The 18,332-nt window shown below is 40.4% G+C and overlaps 2 protein-coding genes across 7 annotated transcripts in view; both read right to left on the bottom strand.

Annotated features, from left to right (window-relative positions):
- ARNTL2 (aryl hydrocarbon receptor nuclear translocator like 2) overlaps positions 1 to 4,122 on the bottom strand; it is a 77,299-nt gene extending 73,177 nt beyond the window's left edge. For both annotated transcript variants that reach the window (XM_036251460.1, XM_036251461.1), the window contains exon 1: positions 4,071 to 4,122. In XM_036251460.1, coding sequence (XP_036107353.1) covers positions 4,071 to 4,098 — 28 coding nt within the window. In that variant the 5' untranslated portion in view covers positions 4,099 to 4,122. The remainder of the gene's footprint in view (positions 1 to 4,070) is intronic.
- A 5,254-nt stretch (positions 4,123 to 9,376) lies between these two features.
- Positions 9,377 to 18,332, bottom strand: part of STK38L (serine/threonine kinase 38 like) — an 83,578-nt gene continuing 74,622 nt past the window's right edge. For 3 of the 5 annotated variants that reach the window (XM_036252068.1, XM_036252067.1, XM_036252069.1), the window contains 3 exons: positions 17,417 to 17,512; positions 12,761 to 12,852; positions 9,377 to 12,664 (listed from right to left, as the gene is read on the bottom strand). In XM_036252068.1, coding sequence (XP_036107961.1) covers positions 12,537 to 12,664; positions 12,761 to 12,852; positions 17,417 to 17,512 — 316 coding nt within the window. In that variant the 3' untranslated portion in view covers positions 9,377 to 12,536. The remainder of the gene's footprint in view (positions 12,665 to 12,760; positions 12,853 to 17,416; positions 17,513 to 18,332) is intronic. The other 2 variants (XM_036252070.1, XM_036252071.1) reach the window with 1 other exon arrangement.

The raw sequence follows: 18,332 nt of genomic DNA, 5'->3' as shown, positions 1-18,332 counted from the left end.
TGATTTAAATATTTTAAGAAGTTTAAAATATTTAAAGTTTAAAAACTGGGGATGCAGTATGATGCCAGGTGGGTACTGGAAATATCAGAGGAACACTTCGTAAAGTATATAATTATCTAACCACTATGCTGTACACCTGAAAATAATACAAAATACTATATATATATTTTATTTTTTTATTTATATTTATATATATTTTTATATATTATATATATATTTTATATATATATATTTTAATCCTCACCCGAGGATATTTTTCTATTTATATTCAGATAGAGTGGGAGGAAGAGAGAGAGAAACATTGACATGAGAGGGACACATCGAGTGGCTGCCACCCACATGACCCCAACCTGGGCCGGGGACTAACCGCAACCGAAGTACCTGCCCTTGACCGGAACAGAACCCGAGACTCAGTGGTTCGCAGGCTGACACTCTACTGCTGAGCCAAACCAGCCAGGGCACATAATAATATTGAATGTAAACTGTAATTGAAAAAAACACTGGGGTAAGATAACTAAAATATTACAGCCTAAAGTGATATAATATAAATGGCAATGTGTTAGGGACCCATAAATGTGCCTTCACCCAAATAAGAGAAGAAAACAGGGCGGGGTGGTGGTGCATAGCTAAGTGTTTTGTCAATTATCAGTAATTATCCACAAATACTAGTTGCTACTACAGAAAACATCTTTCACCTGTGGTCCCAGCTGCACTAAGAGCTTAAATTGTAGTTTCTTCAAAGTTCTCACAGCCTCCAGCCACTGGGAAGGAGGGAGGCTCTGGGCAAGGTGAGGAGTACAGAAGGCTTGGACTTTTAGGGGAGCCGTGCCAGTTAGCAGGCTCGCCAAATCCAGGGCAGGAAAGCACTGCCTCCCAGATGTCTCAGGTACACTTGTCTCTTGTAGGGCACCTGGCTCACTGAGTCCCTAATAATGTCGATGAAAGTACAACGTTGACTAATGACCCAGATCCCAGGCACCAGAGTAAGTCAGTTCTCATAGTGGAAAACTGGGTCTTCCACTAAATGGAACAGCTGAAATGAGGGCTACCAGATGAAATGTTATTTCCTGATTTATTATTTCCTGAACATTACATAAAGGGAGATATTTTGAAAGGATATTATAATCCCTGTTCACGGCACAGAAAGAGACCTTGCTTTTTGGAACCAGGGAGCCTTTCCACCAGGAAAACAGTAAAGTGAAATCACTGTCCTTGCTATACTACTATTTCAGCTCTCCCTATATATTTTAAACATTCAATTTGTTTTTTTTCCCTGGAGTCAAACTTTGATGGGGCGGCAGTCCCTCCCTTCTCATCCTTCTTCCCTCACCCCGCTTTTCCCCAGTGCTCCTTTCATTACACTCACTTTCCTCGGCCTGCCCTCCTCTCTCATCTCCCCCCGCCATTCTCCTCTGGTTCTTCACTCTTTTCTCCCCATCTCCTACCCTGGCCTTCTCTTCCTCTCTCTTTACTTCACCCCTCCTGTCCTCCCCTTTCTCCCTTTTCCTCTCTCTTTCGTCCCCCTGAAACATGCGAAAAGCCATTTTAGTCCACCCTGGTTTGTCTTAAGAAATGCAATCCGGGCTGAAAGTTTGCCTAAAGATCCAGCCCAGGAACAGTGGCTTATGCAAAGCTGACTGGAACATGACTTTAATTTCTGAGTCATATAAATTAATGTAAGCCATACAATGGCAGAATGACACCTCAAAAGAGGTGTCCAATAACATCGCAGGTGAGAACATGGGATGGGAAGGAGAGAAAACTGCCTCACAGATGCCTGGACTCAAGACCGTCTCAGTCTGGAAAACATTCTGCGCCCCGAAGAACCCCTTCTCCAGAACTCCAAGGATTCTGGAATCATTCACCACTTGGCAGCTTGCTTAATCTTGGTGTTTACCATAAGCCTGTCAGAAAAAGTGAGCAGGGAATTATGTTAGGCACCAGCAAAATTTTTGGTGGCCAATCTTAAAACGGTTTCCTCCCCAATGCCAGTTTTGGATTTTTATTTTAACGAGGGCCCTAATGTCAAACTGCTTAGGAAAAAGGAATCTTCAGGGATTTTGTATAAGGAAAACATGGCCCTGGATTCTGAACCCGAGACCTGTTTTGTTTTGTTTTTCCCTACAGGGATAGGGGAACTTGCAACACTTTTTTCATCCTCTTTAGATAAAGAGGCACATGGCTCATTAGCACCACCCAGTGAGACAGGAAAGAATGGAAACCAGCATGGGCAGTGCCACACACTTGAACTCCAGTTTTGACACTTTTTGGCTGTGTAACTGTGGGCCAGTCTCAGCTGTCTCATCTCATCTGTGAAATGGAGATAACGCCACCCACGTGGCAGAGCTGCTATGAGACTAAGGAAGGCATTCCTTAGGAAATGCCTGGCACACAACAGGACCCCAATCAATGCTGGCCCTCCCACTGAAACTTTGCTACTTTTACCTCAGAAGGGTTAATTTTGATCATTCCCAAGTTCATATTTGGTATTCAGATAAATAGCAACCAACTACTTGTCCAAAAACTTGTCTAAGGCCATAAAACTTATCTGGTGAAAACTGCTTTTTGAATTAGCAGGTGCATTTTGACGTTTCTTTTTTCTTTCTTTTTTTTTCACTAAAGCCCAAATATTCTTTCAATTTGGCTAATTTTAACTTGTGTGGGACAACACTTTCTTAAGGGATTAGATAAGATTCATTAATTTCACAAAGCAAATCGGAGCTGTAAATATATATTAAGCTAACGTTTATGGAGCACTTATTATTTTCCAAATATTGGGCTAAGCACTTTATATATCTTTAAATGCATTTATATCTCATTTAAACCTAACAACAACCCTCTAAGGCAGATACTATATACCCATTTTAAAAATGAAACTAAGGCAAAGAGCAAATAACCTGGGTGACACAGTAAAGGGCCAGAGTTCAGTCACAGCCAAGAGCCCAGACGGTGCCCCAGCTTAACACTATACAAACTGCATTCTCTTTTCAAAACAGTGCTTACTCGCGTCGTTTTATTATCCAGAAAGACTTCAAATACTCAAATGAAAGGATTTCGGCAATCTCCCCATGATCCAAATTCCCACAACTGACTTAGATGTACAAAAACACCTCACTGCTGTATTTCAGAGGAGAATCTAAACTCATCACCATATTCCAAAAGGAAAGTGAAGATTTAATCAGCCGCTTCCCTGAACTTCTTTCTCTCTGCCAGTCTTCCTTTAGTTATTTCTGTTTATTTTTTTCTTCCCCGCCTCCCATTTGTCTTAAATAATAGATATTTTATAATAATCCCATAATTGACTAACCCCACGGAAGAGGCTGGACAATGTTGCCAGTGAATACTAGAGAGAGGCAAAAGACACAGCAACGCTTCCAGTTCAGTTCACAAAAACTCCACACAAGTATAAAACAAACTAATCCCACAGATCGCTTTCCCACCGCTGTGATGGTAAAAGACGAGGGCCGCCCGCGCTCGGGGAGGGCTGAGTGGCACACGTGGTGAACCTGCCTCCAGGTGCCCACCTGCCCGCCTGCCCGCCTGGCCGCCTGCCCGCCCCCAGGAGGAGCAGTTTTTGAAGCGGGAAATGGAGGTATTTCCCGTTCCGAGAGGACTGGCTCGCAGAAACCGAGCTCCTTCAATGCCTACCGACAAGAGGTTTATACGACAGAAAGAGGAGATCTGAGAAGTCCACGCAGCAGCCCCTGCAGGCGGCGAGGTGGGCGCCCAGTGGTCGGCGGGGTGCAGCTCCGCCATCACAAGGGGGATGGTCCCTCGCGAACGCCCCTTCGCCAAAACGTCCCGCCCGGGGCCAAGACGCCGGGCTGGGGCGACCGAAAGGGGGCGACGACTGCGGGCGTCGCTCCCCACCTCCCGCTCCGCACTTGTGCCCAAGGGACGACCTTGGCTCCGGGGCCCACAGGAGGCAACACCTGGCCGGAAGAGAGCTCCCAGCGAAGTGTGCCCACCTGGGGGCGCCCCGCCGGCTGCTCGCCCCCAGCCCGACTGGGGGCGCCCCCGGCACGTCCGGCGCCGCGCCCCCACCTGGGGCAGCCGGCCCGCAGCCTCACCTCTCGCCGCAGCCTCCTCCGCCGCCATCGCAGGAGCCGCGGGGCCGGCTCCGCAGCCCCGAGGCTGGCAGCATCGAGAGCCCGAGGCCCGCTCTGCACCGGCCCAGGTGGCGACCCGGGGCGGGGGCTCGGGCTCCCCCGGGCTCTGCCAGGTGCCGCGGCAGCCGCCACTGCAGCCCCCGGGCGCGCAGCCAGCGCCGACTCCCGCCCGCGGCCGGGCCACGGAGCATGCGGACTGCGGCTCGCGCGCCCGCCGCTCGGGGGGCCGCGGGGCTCGGCCGGAGCGGGAGACCCGCGCGGGGCGGAGTCGCCGAGGGCACCGCCCCGGCGACCCCGAGGCTGGCGGCCAAGTGCGGCGGGTCTGGTGGGGTAACACCTGGCGCCTTTCTGGAAAGCTGCCTCTTTAAAGCGGGTTTCCGCGGTCGCTTTAAGACGCGTGGTCTGAGTGTTCCGAGGGGTGGAGTTGCTTCCCTCGGGGGAAGGCGAAGGCTGAATGGGGGTCACTGCAGGAGGGGGTGCGCAGCGGGTCTGGGGGCGCGGGCTGCCCCTGCGCTTTTCTGCCTGGGGAAGGAGGGTTCGCTGCAGGGCGAGGGGGAATGACCGAGGAAGCCGTTTGAGATCCTGAACCCGGTGGGTAAATTCAGAAGCGAGATCCTTTGAGGATCCCTCTGGCCGCCTCCCTGCTGTGCCGGGAAGACGCTGGTTGGCTCCCCGCCCCCTGGTTCCTGAGCCTGCTCCTGGGCTACAGATGGTCTAGTCGAGGTAGCGGAGGAAAGGGACACCCGAGGACACACTACAGCGCTGCTTCAGCCAGCCCGGATCTATTAACCATCTTACCAGAACGCTTCATTACAGCGTCTTAACTAGCTGCCTGTGTGTCCGGAGGGCTAGTTAGTAGCTGAACTAGTTCCCGGGGAGAAAACTGTTGCAGTCTGATGGGGACTGGGAGGATGTGCTCCTGGAGGTGGCCGTGCGGAAAACGGAGCTGCCTTTCATAAAACACACTGGCGTCTCCTAATCAAAACCGTTCTTGAAACTTCTCCATCCTCGCTGTGACTTGGAACTCCACCTGAAATCCACCAATACCGACTTCTGCTGGCAGCTCAGAAAGAAAAATTCCACAGAGATCCTGGCAGGTAGTCTTAAAATCTGGTCTAGGGTTCCCTTATACATATTCAAACCTTAGCTCTCCAGACACCTGGACACTGTTTTGAGATATATTTTCCAAGAGGGGGGAGGGAGGGTACTTTTAGACCTGGGCATGCGTTAAGTGGTACCATAACAGTGAAGCAGAATTGCTGGAACCCTGGTTAAAGTATACAGTATGGACTATGTATACATTGTTTGCTTACGAATCACTGTTATGAGGTGTTTTAACACCTGTATTTCTTGTCTTATTAGTAGGCAAACGTCACTCAGTAGCTAGTAGAAGCCAGGTGGTAAAAGTCAAATCTTCTTAGGAGTTCATACCATGGTGTCCAATAAGCTTGCCCCTGAATCACTGTGGCCTTTATTTCTAAGAAACGATGATTTACTTCCTCCAAAAAGCCTGAAAGCCAGAGAGAAGGAATCCAGAACTTAAATATAATAGGAAGTGGACACAAGAAGAGACCAACGGGGTTTCAGCAGGGCAAATCTCTCTCATAGGGTTACCCTTATTGTTCAAGTCTAAGTCCTACTTGCTACTTTTCCTTTATGCTCTGGAGCTTTACTTTCTCACATGATTTTTTTTTTTTTAACAGTAGTTGTAGTATACCACATAGGATAAGACAGAGCCATACAATATCTTTACAGATGATCTCTCATTTTCCAACCAGTGTTTTTCTTATATTTTGTCCTTGGGCAAAATGTAACAGAAGTGATTTGAAACATAAGTAGAATGCATACATATATATTTCTTCTGGTCAATGTGGTTTCCTCATCAAAAGCCCAAGAACAGCTTTGCTCTTCAGGAATCATGGCCAATCCTAGAGTGAACTTTGTTCATTGATTTTGCTTTACTGCCAAGTAAGTACTCAGGCAAGAGCAGTACTGGAATTAGAAACCACTGCCTTGGGAACTATAAATTTCTACACTCATCAAACTCGTGCTGGAATTGTGATTTAGTTTGGGGGTTCCTTTAAGGCCTCTTAGATATTTTAGTTGGTCCAGGACAAATAAATCCACCTGCTTCAGAATGATTATTAATAGTTAAACTACCCTTTCTTTCCCACTCCCCCAACTCACCCCCAGCATTCTGTGAAGGGTGAATACTGAGGACTCTTGGATTTGCTGAGCAGGTTGATGAGTGGGCATGCGATTGGGAGAAATAGGGAAGCCAAATGTGTTTAAGGGATCACTTGAATTTGGCCTATGAAGGGGAGAAGCAGAGAAGGCAATTGCAGGAGGGTATACTCACAAGAGGAAAGGTTGTGATGGCTGCCATAGGGAGTGGAAATTTTAAATTTAGGGAGCTTCATCGTGTAATGCAAATCCTCTTACATTATTTTTCTGGAAAATAACTTTAGCAAAAGCTACATTCTTTTTCAATGCCTTTAGAATTTATTTAATTTTTATTAAAAGGGAAAACATTTTGAAATTGGCCTTAGATGGAAAGTAGGGCCACCCACAAAATGCCATGATTTTAATTTGTTCAAATATTTATAGCACACTTACAATGTGCCAGACATTGCTGTAAGCACCGACTTTCATACTTCACCCACTGTGCATCCCTTACTTCCTATAGATGTGCTCACAACAACCACTGAGGCTGTATTATTTTGTTTTGGAAAAGTCCAACCAGTCCCTTTTTCCCCTTAGCTCAGTGGTTCCTGGAGTTGCATGTGCATTAGGATGTGCAGAATTTCAGCCCCAGCCCCGGAGATTCGGATTTAGTAGGTCTGGGGAAAGACACATGGAATCCTTATTTCAAATAAACTCCTCAGGTCATTTTTGAAACAACTGCTCTGAGTATTCTACTTTAGGAAATACTGACTTTTGTCAAAATAAATTTTCTTAAGCCTAGGTTGTTGGAGTGGGTTAGTCGTGTGTGTGTGTGTGTGTGTGTGTGTGTGTACTTTTTACTAGCCAGAGGACAGGAGTAGCAATCAACTATAATTCTGAGGAAAATTACAGGGAGGAACAAAACGTAAAACAAGAATAAGGGGATGGTTGTGCTGACATCTCTTTATATATGGAGTAAGTGCTTAAAGTTCTTTTTCCCTTAGAGATTATGTGTTTGTGTGTGTTAGTGTCAAACACTGAACTAATTTTTACTTTTACAGGTTTTGGACACTTAAAGCAAGTGTGGTGTTCAGGTCCTCCTCAGTCCTCCATGAACTGTAGAGAGTTGTACCGGAGAGTTCTTCAAGTTTTGTTCATGATCCTCTTACCCAAGAGACAAGAAAGTCAAAAGACAGTTTCCCTTTCTTTTTATGGGTTTCTCCCTTTGGAAGAGATAAGTCATCTTGCTTAGAGTTTGATAAGGAATGCTTTAATATGAACGGTAAAGGAATTGAGAGAGAACTTTGTGGTAGTTAGCACAAACTCACCTGAGAAATCTTTTGATTTCTATAGTTAGAGCCCATCTTGTGCAGATAGACAAAGCAGGTAAGACAGTAGAAATTAGGCCACTTCACCCCTGTTTGGGTCTTGGGGGCCAAGTAAGTTGATGAGGGTCCCTTTTAGTGATATAACAGCTTTGGGGAAAGACAGAACAATGAAGAGATGAATGGGAGGTAGGAGAGATGGCAAAAGACCAATTTCCATCCTGTATGATGTCCACAGACCCACTCCCCTTCCTGGTTCTCCGAAGGACTAGAAACTCAGGATCCCTATAGCTGAGCCATGGTCTAGCAGAATGGCACACAATATTCCTGTTGTAGATGAGTCAGGAAAGACCTTAGTGAACCAGCCCTTTAGTTCATACACAAGCAATGGCAGAACCAGCAACAAAACCCAGGTGCGGTGGGGCTCCAGGCAAGAGCAATTGCTATAAACCTGGTGTTGATTATCTTGAAGGTTATTAAAAGAACTGATTTTATTCTGGTGGCCATATGCTTTGGGTCAGCCTCACTCAAGTACCAGGGATGTGAATCCTGATTAGTTTTAAGTCAATATTCAGGCTAGGTACTGTTGTAGGAATGGACGGATGACATTATCATGGCCAATAAAATCTGGGGCTTAGAATGCTTCTGGAAGAGTTACTTTGCTCTTTTTAAAAGGGGTGCATGCCCAGCCAGTGTGGCTCAGTGGATTGAGCATTATCCCACGAACCGAGAGGACCTGGTTCAATTCCTGGTCAGGGCACATGCCGGGCGGGTTGCAGGCTCTATCCCCAGTAGGGGGCATGCAGGAGGCTGTTGATGGATGTTTCTCTCTCACATCTGTGTGTGTGTCTCTCTCTCCCTTTCTCTTTCTCTAAAAAATCAGTAGAAAGAAAGGAAGAAGAGGAATTTAGAGTCTCCAAGTTTGCTCAAATGTCCAAATTTTGACAACCAGTGCTTCAGTTTTGTCTTCACCATGGCATTACTGAGATGGTAAGTCAGGGAACAGTTGGGAGCACAAGTAGGTTTTCTGACTGGCTCCTTCTGAGCTAGGCAGAAAAAAATCATGATCACCAGTATCTTTCATGGGACAGAATGTAGTGATACCTGGGTACTTGGGCCGCTTATATTATTGGTTTCCATGCTATTTTGAGGCATTTTGAAGTTAATTTTTAGACATTTCTATTTCAATTCTGCTTGCTAATTAGTTTTGGCCTAGTGAGGTAGTTGTATATAAACCTATACAACTATCTTGATTGTTTATACATAACACAATTGAAACTTCACATATTTATTTTGTTCTTGATGTGATCTTTAAATGTAAAAGCTCAATACATTTACAAAATAGTCTTTCTTGAGTTTTGAGTAACACCTATATCAAAACTAAAAATGAAACAAACAATAAAGCTCACCAACAGAAATATTATAAACATAGTTTTTATTCTTTTCTTACCTTCAATGAAAAAGGCCTCATGCCACCAAAACATTTTTTGAAATTCAGTATCTGAACACAGAACGCAAAAGCCTGATGATTATTTTTCTAGACAACGGCTGAATAATTTATATTGCTTTTTAAAAAATAACTAAGATCTATTTTTATTACTTCATTTTTTAAAGTAGCAATATCCCCTCACATTTTTTCATAAAAATCTAAAATATCTCTATTAGTCCCAAGTGTCTTATATTTACATTTATTCTAAGTGTTTTTTTCATTAAAATTTCTCAGAAATAAGTGCACTTCTAAAGAGAAAATAAAATGTAAAGACAAGAGGAAGTAATCACGGTTGTAGCAAAGTTATTTTGAATGTTCTGAATCTTAGCAATTCAGAGAGAATGTGTTTAGTAGCGAGGGACCCCTCTACTGATTATAATTTCAGTTCATTCATCTGTGATCATCAAAAGATGGACAGCTGTTTCTCCTACCAGTAGATACTGATTGATTGGTTGTCTAAAGGTTTTCTACAATGAAACACCAAAAATAAATGTCCTTAAAAATATTTTTAAATTTACAGATTTACACAGAGATATACAGGTGTTTAAAAAAACAGAAAAAGTATGCTTTTATAGATAAAAATAAAACCCAATATTAAGCCTTAGCAACCAAAGTTTTGAAAATTCCACATTTGTTATTTTTCATTCAACAGATTATTAAATCAGCTATATATTTAATTCAGAAAAGGGTGATTTATAAGAAATTCCTTACATTCAGATAGCACTATGCTTCAATAAATTTAAAGATTTAAAGCTAAGTTAATAATAAAAGCATAAAAGAAAACTAACATAACTTGCTTTAATACAAAGGTTTTTTTAATAAAAAAAGCCAAAGTCTACATTAAATCAGGAAATCAATAAATCCGAATTATACAAGCTTTCTATATACTTAGAAAAACCAAAAACACATAGTTTATAATAAAACTCTTTAATTCAAAATAGAGTCTAATTTAAAGAAAATGTCATTATACCCAGTCGAGTAGATAGGGTTTTGTCATTTAAATTAAATGGTTCACCTGAAATATGGGAAATGTACAATAGAGAAAATTCAGTCTCAAGAGTACTTCACAAATTATCTAGTTAACTTGCATCATGAATCAAATTCTTAGCTTCCAAAGGGCAGACACAGTCTTTAATTGCTTTTAGATAGGCACTTAAGAAATGCTTCTGATGAGGAGAAAACCCCAGATTGTGAATCACTCTGTTGACTCCAGGGAAAAATGAGACTCTAAACAAAGTGAACTTCCAGAACTGCCTTTTCACTGCCAGGAAATCATATCTGTTTTCAAGTTCTGCTGTTAACAAGAATGAGGGAGAAGGAAAAGAAAATGCTCTATACTTACTTAATTAAAAAGTAAACTTTGATAATTCAGACCTTTCTCTCTGTGTCAACTTTAATTAATGATATTTTTCTGTACTAGAATAGTTACCATATTAGAACTAGAGCATGTTGCAATTTCCTCATATCAAAACCATTCACTACACTAGCAAAACAGTCCTTTAAGAAGGAAGGGGAATGAGGTGGGGTGAGAAAAATCTAATAAAATTGATCATAAGTTAAAGGTTTTTTTCCAAATTAGAGGCGGATATAAGAAAAACCAAGTTAGTAAAACTAAGATACCCCAGAATTTTAAGTTCTCTCTCCTACTCAGCCATGTGATCCAAACAAGAAAATAGACATGAACTATTAGAGGAACCCATAACAAGTATTAAGCAAAAAGTAGAATGAAAGGGACGGAGGGAAGAAGGAGAAAAAGGGAGAGAATTTGCGGGGGATGGGGAGAGATTCCCCAGGATGGCCTTATTGGAACATTGTGGAACTACCTAGCAACAACATTTATAAAAACTTTTGTAGATTTGCATAATAACCCTATGCAATTCTTCCCAATTAAAAAATCCCTAAAAATAAATTATCATTTTAGATTTTGATCACAGATCATTTGTAATGGTTATAATTGTTATATCTTAAAAAATTTTTATCAACAGTTAAGACAAACATTAGGCCATTCTTTGATAAAGTATCATTCCTTAACTAGTACTTAAGAAATCAAAACCACAGAGAGTCTTTTTAGAATTAAAATGTTGCGCTAGAAAGATGACTTCATTATTACAGAAATACCCAAAGGATTTGATGCTGACATCATCTCTCTTATCCTCTAATCACAACCCCTCTGGCCTGCATTTACCTCCTTAATTCCATTTACAGTATCCACAGTGATGTAGCTAAACATGAACAATACTGCCCTTCAATGAGCTGATTTCTATCAAAGATCTGTCATGTCTGAATACAGCATTCACACAGAAAAGTATAATTCTACTTAGTTGTGAACATCCACTCTGATCAGGATCTTTGGTACATTTGGAGTATAAGAAAATAATGGCACAATTAATACAAATACTATCAAAGAAAAAATTTTCATTAAAAAAAATAAAAGTTAACCAGCCATGATATGTAACAACTTTCTAGAAAACCAAAGTAAATAACTCTTTGTACTCTACAAGTCCATTTACATGATCAGAAGTTTGACATTTAAAAAAATAGTTTAATAAAAATACACTAGTTCTACAAGCAGCCTTCTTGGTCATTTCTTATATTCAACTCATCATAATCAAATTAAAATAATGCCATGTCCTCTTGTTAAAAAAGAAGTCCTCTTGTCACAAAAAAAAGCAATTACATTTTATATAATATAATACATCTCCCCTGTGAGTACACAGACTACATATATAAAGGTCATCAGTACTTCTGAATGTAAAGTAAATATATTAGTGGAGCATTTGAGTGAAGGTGTTAAATGTCCTCCTTGCTATAAACTTGTCACTCCCTACTTTGGAGTTTGTCATAACAGGATGATAAATTCTACTTTTTTAAATAACCAGTGTATTTCCTTTTTAAAATTTCTTAAAAGCATTATAGAAATTGTCTTCATATGTATTCTATAGATGTCCAAACCAATAGGGCAAGTGTTCTAACACCGACTATGCAAGATGGCTTTTATTGATTATCTAGACCCATAAGATTTGCAGTAAAACAGCAATACTGCAGTGTTACCTACAGGTTAGCCTATGTTGCTTTAAATGATATGTGTTTCTCCTGAATTGATTAAAGGTGTTACAGTACAAAGCCACAGCACAACAGGCAGAATGGACCTTAATACGCATGTAGGCAGTGCAGTTAGAAAGGGATGTACATTTCTTTTATTCCAGTACCTTCGTATAATAAAGTTAACAAAAATAATATTAAAAAACAAATAAACAAACAAAAACGCCAGCTGGCACTGCCAACCAATTCCTATAGTAGTCTTAGAAATCCTAATCCTGTAGAATTTCCTCTTGTAGTCCTAAGCACCACCATCTTCAGGAGTATTTCAATGTATTATTACCTACGCCGAGCAAGCCTGGTGATGCAGCTACCTGAGTGCTCTTGGTTGTGGGCGAATGTGATCTTCTTTCATAATTTCCCAGCTTTCATGTAGGTGGGGATAGAGCCTCGCTGAGTCAACCCTTCAAACCTTTTATATGTATAGTTGAGGAAAACCCAGTCTTTGGATTTGTAGTCCTGTTCTGTGGTGTTTGGCACTAGAAAGACAGAAAGATTAACCAAGAGCATAGGAATTTCTTTAGTGAAAATGTCATCATTTCATAGATTTTTAATTGTGTTGTCAATTGTCTTACCTGGTTGTAAAATATCAGATTCAGGAAAGTCATCAAAATTTGAAGTATCATCAATGCTTTTGATTTCTATAGGGATTGCTGCTGGCCTTTCCCTACAAAAAGGTATTGAGTAACCATGGTAAATTTTGTTAAACTCTTAATTTTCCAAAAACTTATTCTACTTGAAAATTCTTCATGCTGTGCCATAGATATCAGAAGAGCCCAGGAAAGTTATTGTGGATTTGCTGTTTGTTGGTTATCTATTTATTTATTTATTTATTTATTTATTTATTTATTTATTTATTTTTTATCCTCACCTGAGGACATTTTTCGATATTTTGTTCAGATAGAGTGGGAGGGAGAGAGAGAGAGAAACATCGACGTGAAAGGGACACATCGAGTGGTTGCCATCCACACGACCCAACCAGGGCCGGGGACAAACTGCAACCAAGGTACGTGCCCTTAGCAGGAACCAAACCCGGGGCTCTCTGGACCGCAGGCCGACACTCTAACTGCTGAGAAAAACCGTCCAGGGCTGTTTGTTGGTTTTTTAATGGAAAAACTAGAATTAATGAAAGTAGAACAGAACATATTTAAGATTTGATAATTAGCCCATCCAGTGGAGTGAACATTGTCCCATGCACCAAGAGGTCACTGGTTCAATTCCAGTCAGGGCACATGCCCAGGTTGCAGGCTTGATCCCCAGTGCAGGGCCTGCAGGAGGCAGCCAATCGATGTTTCTCTCGCACATGGATGTTTCTATCTCTCTCTCCCTCTCCCTCTAAAAAAATAATAAAAACATACTTTAAAAAAAGATTTGATAATTATATAAAGTACACTGGATATTGTGGGGACTGGGTCCTACCTAATTAATTTAGGAATAGAAGTCTTCTAGGAGAGGATCCATAAATCAAAAGTCATTTGGGATCCAGAAACATGGGAGCAGGGTACAGACTGAGGAACCTCAGAGGGAAGGGAGGGAGAAGGTGGGAAGAAATAAACCAAAGAACTTATATGAATCTATGCATAACCAATGGACACAGACAACAGTTAGGTGAAGGTGGGGAGGAGGGAGTCAGTGGGGGAAAAAAGAGGGAACATCTGTAATACTTTCAACAATAAAGATTTTTTTTTAAAAGTCATTTGAGAGAATAAGGAAAGCCAAGGGTAAAGGGATTACACATTTGTGATGAAATCGGAATCCAAAAACTTCTCAGTCATATAAATTTTAAGAGAATCAGGGATATTTGATTAAAAATATCAGCATGACAATGCCTTCTTACCATGCTAAAAGTTTTAAAGTATAGAAATAGTTAAAAGAAACTATCAACTTTTATTGCCTCTGTATTTTCAATAAATATGCACTGGAGCTATTCAGTGATACCTTTACAAAATTATGTAGAAGCATGTATATATTTTTTCCAGAACTATTCCAAGTTATTTATATGTCATCAATTTATATTAGTTTAGTGGAAAGAACCATAGACCTAGTGCCCTCAGATCTAATCTAATCATGAACTAACAATATGCCTTTAGGCAGGCAAGTCTCTGCTCTGTGACTGTTACTCATTATAAAACCAAGAGACTGTCTGTGGGCTCCCAGCCCCCCTCTAGAAGCACATACCTTGTTCATGGATTGGAAGAATTAACATCATTAAAATGTCCATATTACCCAAAGCAATCTATAGATTCAATGCAATCCCCATCAAAATATCAACGACATATTTCACAGAACTAGAACAAATACTTCAAAAGTTCATATGGAACCAAAAAAGACCCGAATAGCCTCAGCAATCTTGAAAAAGAAGGACAAAGTAGGTGGGACCACAATACCAGATATCAAGTTATACTACAAAGCTAGTGTAATCAAAACAGCCTGGTACTGGCACAAGAACAGGCATATAGACCAGTGGAACAGAACAGAGAACCCAGAAATGGACCCAAGACATTATGCTCAATTAATATTTGACAAAGGAGGCAAGAGCATGCAATGGAGTAAAGACAGCCTCTTTAATAAATGGTGTTGGGAAAATTGGACAGCTACATGCAAAAAAATGAAACTAGACCATCAACTTACACCATACACAAAAGTAAACTCAAAATGGATAAAAGACTTAAATGTGACCTGTGAATCCATAAAAATTCTAAAAGAAAATGTAGGCAACAAAATTTCGGACATCACATGCAGCAGAATTTTCACTGATACATCACCTAAGGCAATAGAAACAAAGGAAAAAATGAACACATAGGACTACATCAAACTAAAAAGCTTTTGCACAGCAAAAGAAACAAGCATCAAAATGGAAAGGGAACTCACTGTATAGGAAAACATCATTGCCAGATAAGGGGTTAATTTCCAAAATATATAGAGTGCTCATACAACTCAACAAAAGGAAGACAAAGAACCCAATTAAAAAATGGGCAGAGGAGCTGAATGGACACCTCTCCAAACAGGACATACAAATGGCCAAGAGACATATAAAGAAATGCTCAACATCATTAATCATCAGAGAGATGCAAATTAAAAACAACAATGAGGTATCACCTCACACCTGTCAGAATGGCCGCCATCAACAAATCATCAAACAACAAGTGTTGGCGAGGGTGTGGAGAAAAGGGGACTCTAGTACACTGCTGGTGGGAATGCAGACTGGTGCAGCCACTATGGAAAACAATATGGTGTTTCCTCAAAAAATTAAAAATTGAACTGCCATTTGACCCAGTGATCCCACTTCTAGGAATATACCCTAAGAAGCCTGAAACACCAATCAGAAAGAATATATGTACCCCCATGTTCATAGCACCACTATTTACAATAGCTAAAATCTAGAAACAGTCCAAGTGTCCATCAGTAGACGAATGGATAAAAAAGCAGTGGTACATATACACAATGGAGTACTATGCAGCTGTAAGAAAGAAAGATCTCTTATCCTTTGAGATGACATGGAGGGACCTGGAAAGTATTATCCTAAGTGAAACAAGCCAAGCAGAAAAAGACAACTACCACATGATCTCACTTATTTGTGGAATATAATGAACATAACAGTCTGAGAAATAGGGTAGACCCAGAAACATGGAAGTAGGGTACAGACTGACATCCCTCAGAAGGGGGGTGGTGGGGGGAGGGAAGAGAGATAAACCACAGAACTTATATGCATGTACACATAACCAATGGACATGGACAACAAAGCCGGGGATGGGGTGGGAGGGATGGGGAGGAGGGTGTCAATGGGGTAAAAAAGGAGAAACATCTGTAACAAAAATAGAATTCAAAATAAAATAAACAAACCAACCAAACAAACAAACAAAACAAGAGACTGGACTGGTAGCACCCTCTCAGCACCCTTCTCGCTGTAAAAGGCAGGAAGCATAGCTCTGTTCAGGAAATGATGTAGGTATAGTATAATACAACGTGTGCAGTTAAGAGCCAGGATTCCAGAATCAAATTGCCTGGGTCCAATTCCAGTTAGCAGTTCTAACTAGATCATTTACTAGCTGTGGTGCTGTAAGCAAGTCACTTCTCTATGCCTTGGTTTCCTCATTTGTAAAACAGGGAAAATCATAGTACCTATTTTATAAGATTAATTATGAGGAGACAAAATTTACATAAAATACTTAGAAAAGTGCTGGACATATAATGATAAAAAAAAAAAAAAAAAGCCACCATTGTAACAGAGTGCTTAACACCTAAGATCTACATGGAGGAAGTGACACATACATAAGGCGTCTTAAAAGATGGAAGGAGCTGGCTTGGCAGAGGCAGGAACAACGGCAGGGAGGAGGAGAGCATTTCAGTCAGAATGAACAGCAAGTGACAAAGCTATGAGACAGGAGGGGGGAAGATCATACAAGATGCAACCTGTAGCAATGAGGTAGGAGCCATACCACACCGTCTTGACATGCACCTAATTTTATTCTAAGTGCAAAGGGAAGGAAGACAATGGCATGATCTATACTGAAGGTGATTTGGCCATAAACTGAATAAAAGCCAATGCTCACAATTAAGAGCTATGAGCAAATTTATTTTTAAATTTTTTTTTTCCTTTATTGATTTTAGAGATAGAGGAAGTAAGAGGGAGAGAGAGATAGAAACATCAATGAGAGAAAACATTGATTGGCTGCCTCCTGCATGTCCCCCACTGGGGATCGAGCCTACAACCTGAGCATGTGTCCTGACTAAGAATCGAACCAGAGACCTCTTGGTGCATGGGTTGATGCTCAACCACTGAGCCACACTGGCTAGACTATAAGCAAATTCTTATAAGCTACTTGTATTATTTAACTTCTCCCATAATGTGTTTAAATTAATTATATTAATTGTACCTTATAAATTAGTAAAGGAGACAAAATATGGTATAATAAGAGGAAAAAATGAAAGATTATAATGTGAAATATAAATACAACTTGGTTGTGCTAATGGCCTTCAGCATGAAACTCTGTATACAAACTCTAACCAGGTGTACAATATGTTATTTTCCCCCTACAGTGCACATCAGTTAAAACAGTCATTTAGCTATTGCCACTATAGTCTCACTTACTCACATAATCTGGAAAACACTGATTTAATTAACACTGTAACTGTGTCACTTCTTGTATTTAATCCAGCAGAATCAGAGACAAATTAATCACTAAATCTTTTTTACTCAGAGCTCTCCCATTCAAAGCCTTTGAACATACCTGATATGCCCCCAGTCTACACCTTCAAAAAAAGGATGACCTTTTATTTCTTCTACTCCACTATTTCCAATTCTGTTTTCAGAATCAATACAAAATCTAGAAAATGAACAGAGAAATTATCATATGAAAATTACATTTAAAGTATTCTATTTGCATTAGTCCAAACATTTCACTGTGTTTACTGAAGTTCACTGTTTATTGTGGGAAATGTAGAACATATACATTATCTGTAATTGCATATCATTCAGAGATAACTACTATAAACAGGTTGAAGCCATTTCTATATAGTCTTTTATTATAATTTGTAAAACATTATATTAATACATAAGTTACTATTTGGGGACTTTTTTCCACTTAATATATTGAGAAAATTCCTGAAAGTCATTAAGAATTTTTTTATAACCTCATTTTCTAAAAGTTGTATATGGACATAATATAATTTATTTAGCCAGTCCACCACTGTTGAACATTTTGATGGTTTTCAATTTTTCATTACTAAAAACAGTATCATAAAAAAATACTATACCCAAATCTTTATACACGTCTGATTATCTGCATAAGCAAAATTCCCAGCAGAACTGCTGGGTCAAAGGTCACATACAGCTTAAAGATTTTTCATAATATGTTGCCAATGGCGATTCCCATAGGTTGTCCCAATTTATATTCCTTCCAGCAATTTACAACAGAATCAAAACACTTCATCTTAATTGAGAAACAACATGGAATCCTTTGCTTAGATAAGATTTCATACAAAGACTTTTAGCATAGGAACTACTAAGTTTCTTTTTCCTTCCCTCTTTAGTGGGATAAGCCACTGTGTTATAATAGGAGTGACTTTTGAAACAACAGAAGACCTGTTCCCTCTTCTTAACTCTCAGTTGTTGTTTTCTCCTGCATACTTCCTTTTTAGAGTTTG

Source organism: Molossus molossus, unplaced genomic scaffold, assembly GCF_014108415.1.
Source record: "Molossus molossus isolate mMolMol1 unplaced genomic scaffold, mMolMol1.p scaffold_m16_p_10, whole genome shotgun sequence".
Classification (NCBI taxonomy): Eukaryota; Metazoa; Chordata; class Mammalia; order Chiroptera; family Molossidae; genus Molossus; species Molossus molossus.
The sequence above is the reverse complement of the archived record's forward strand: the minus strand, read 5'-3'. Positions and strand labels throughout refer to the sequence as shown.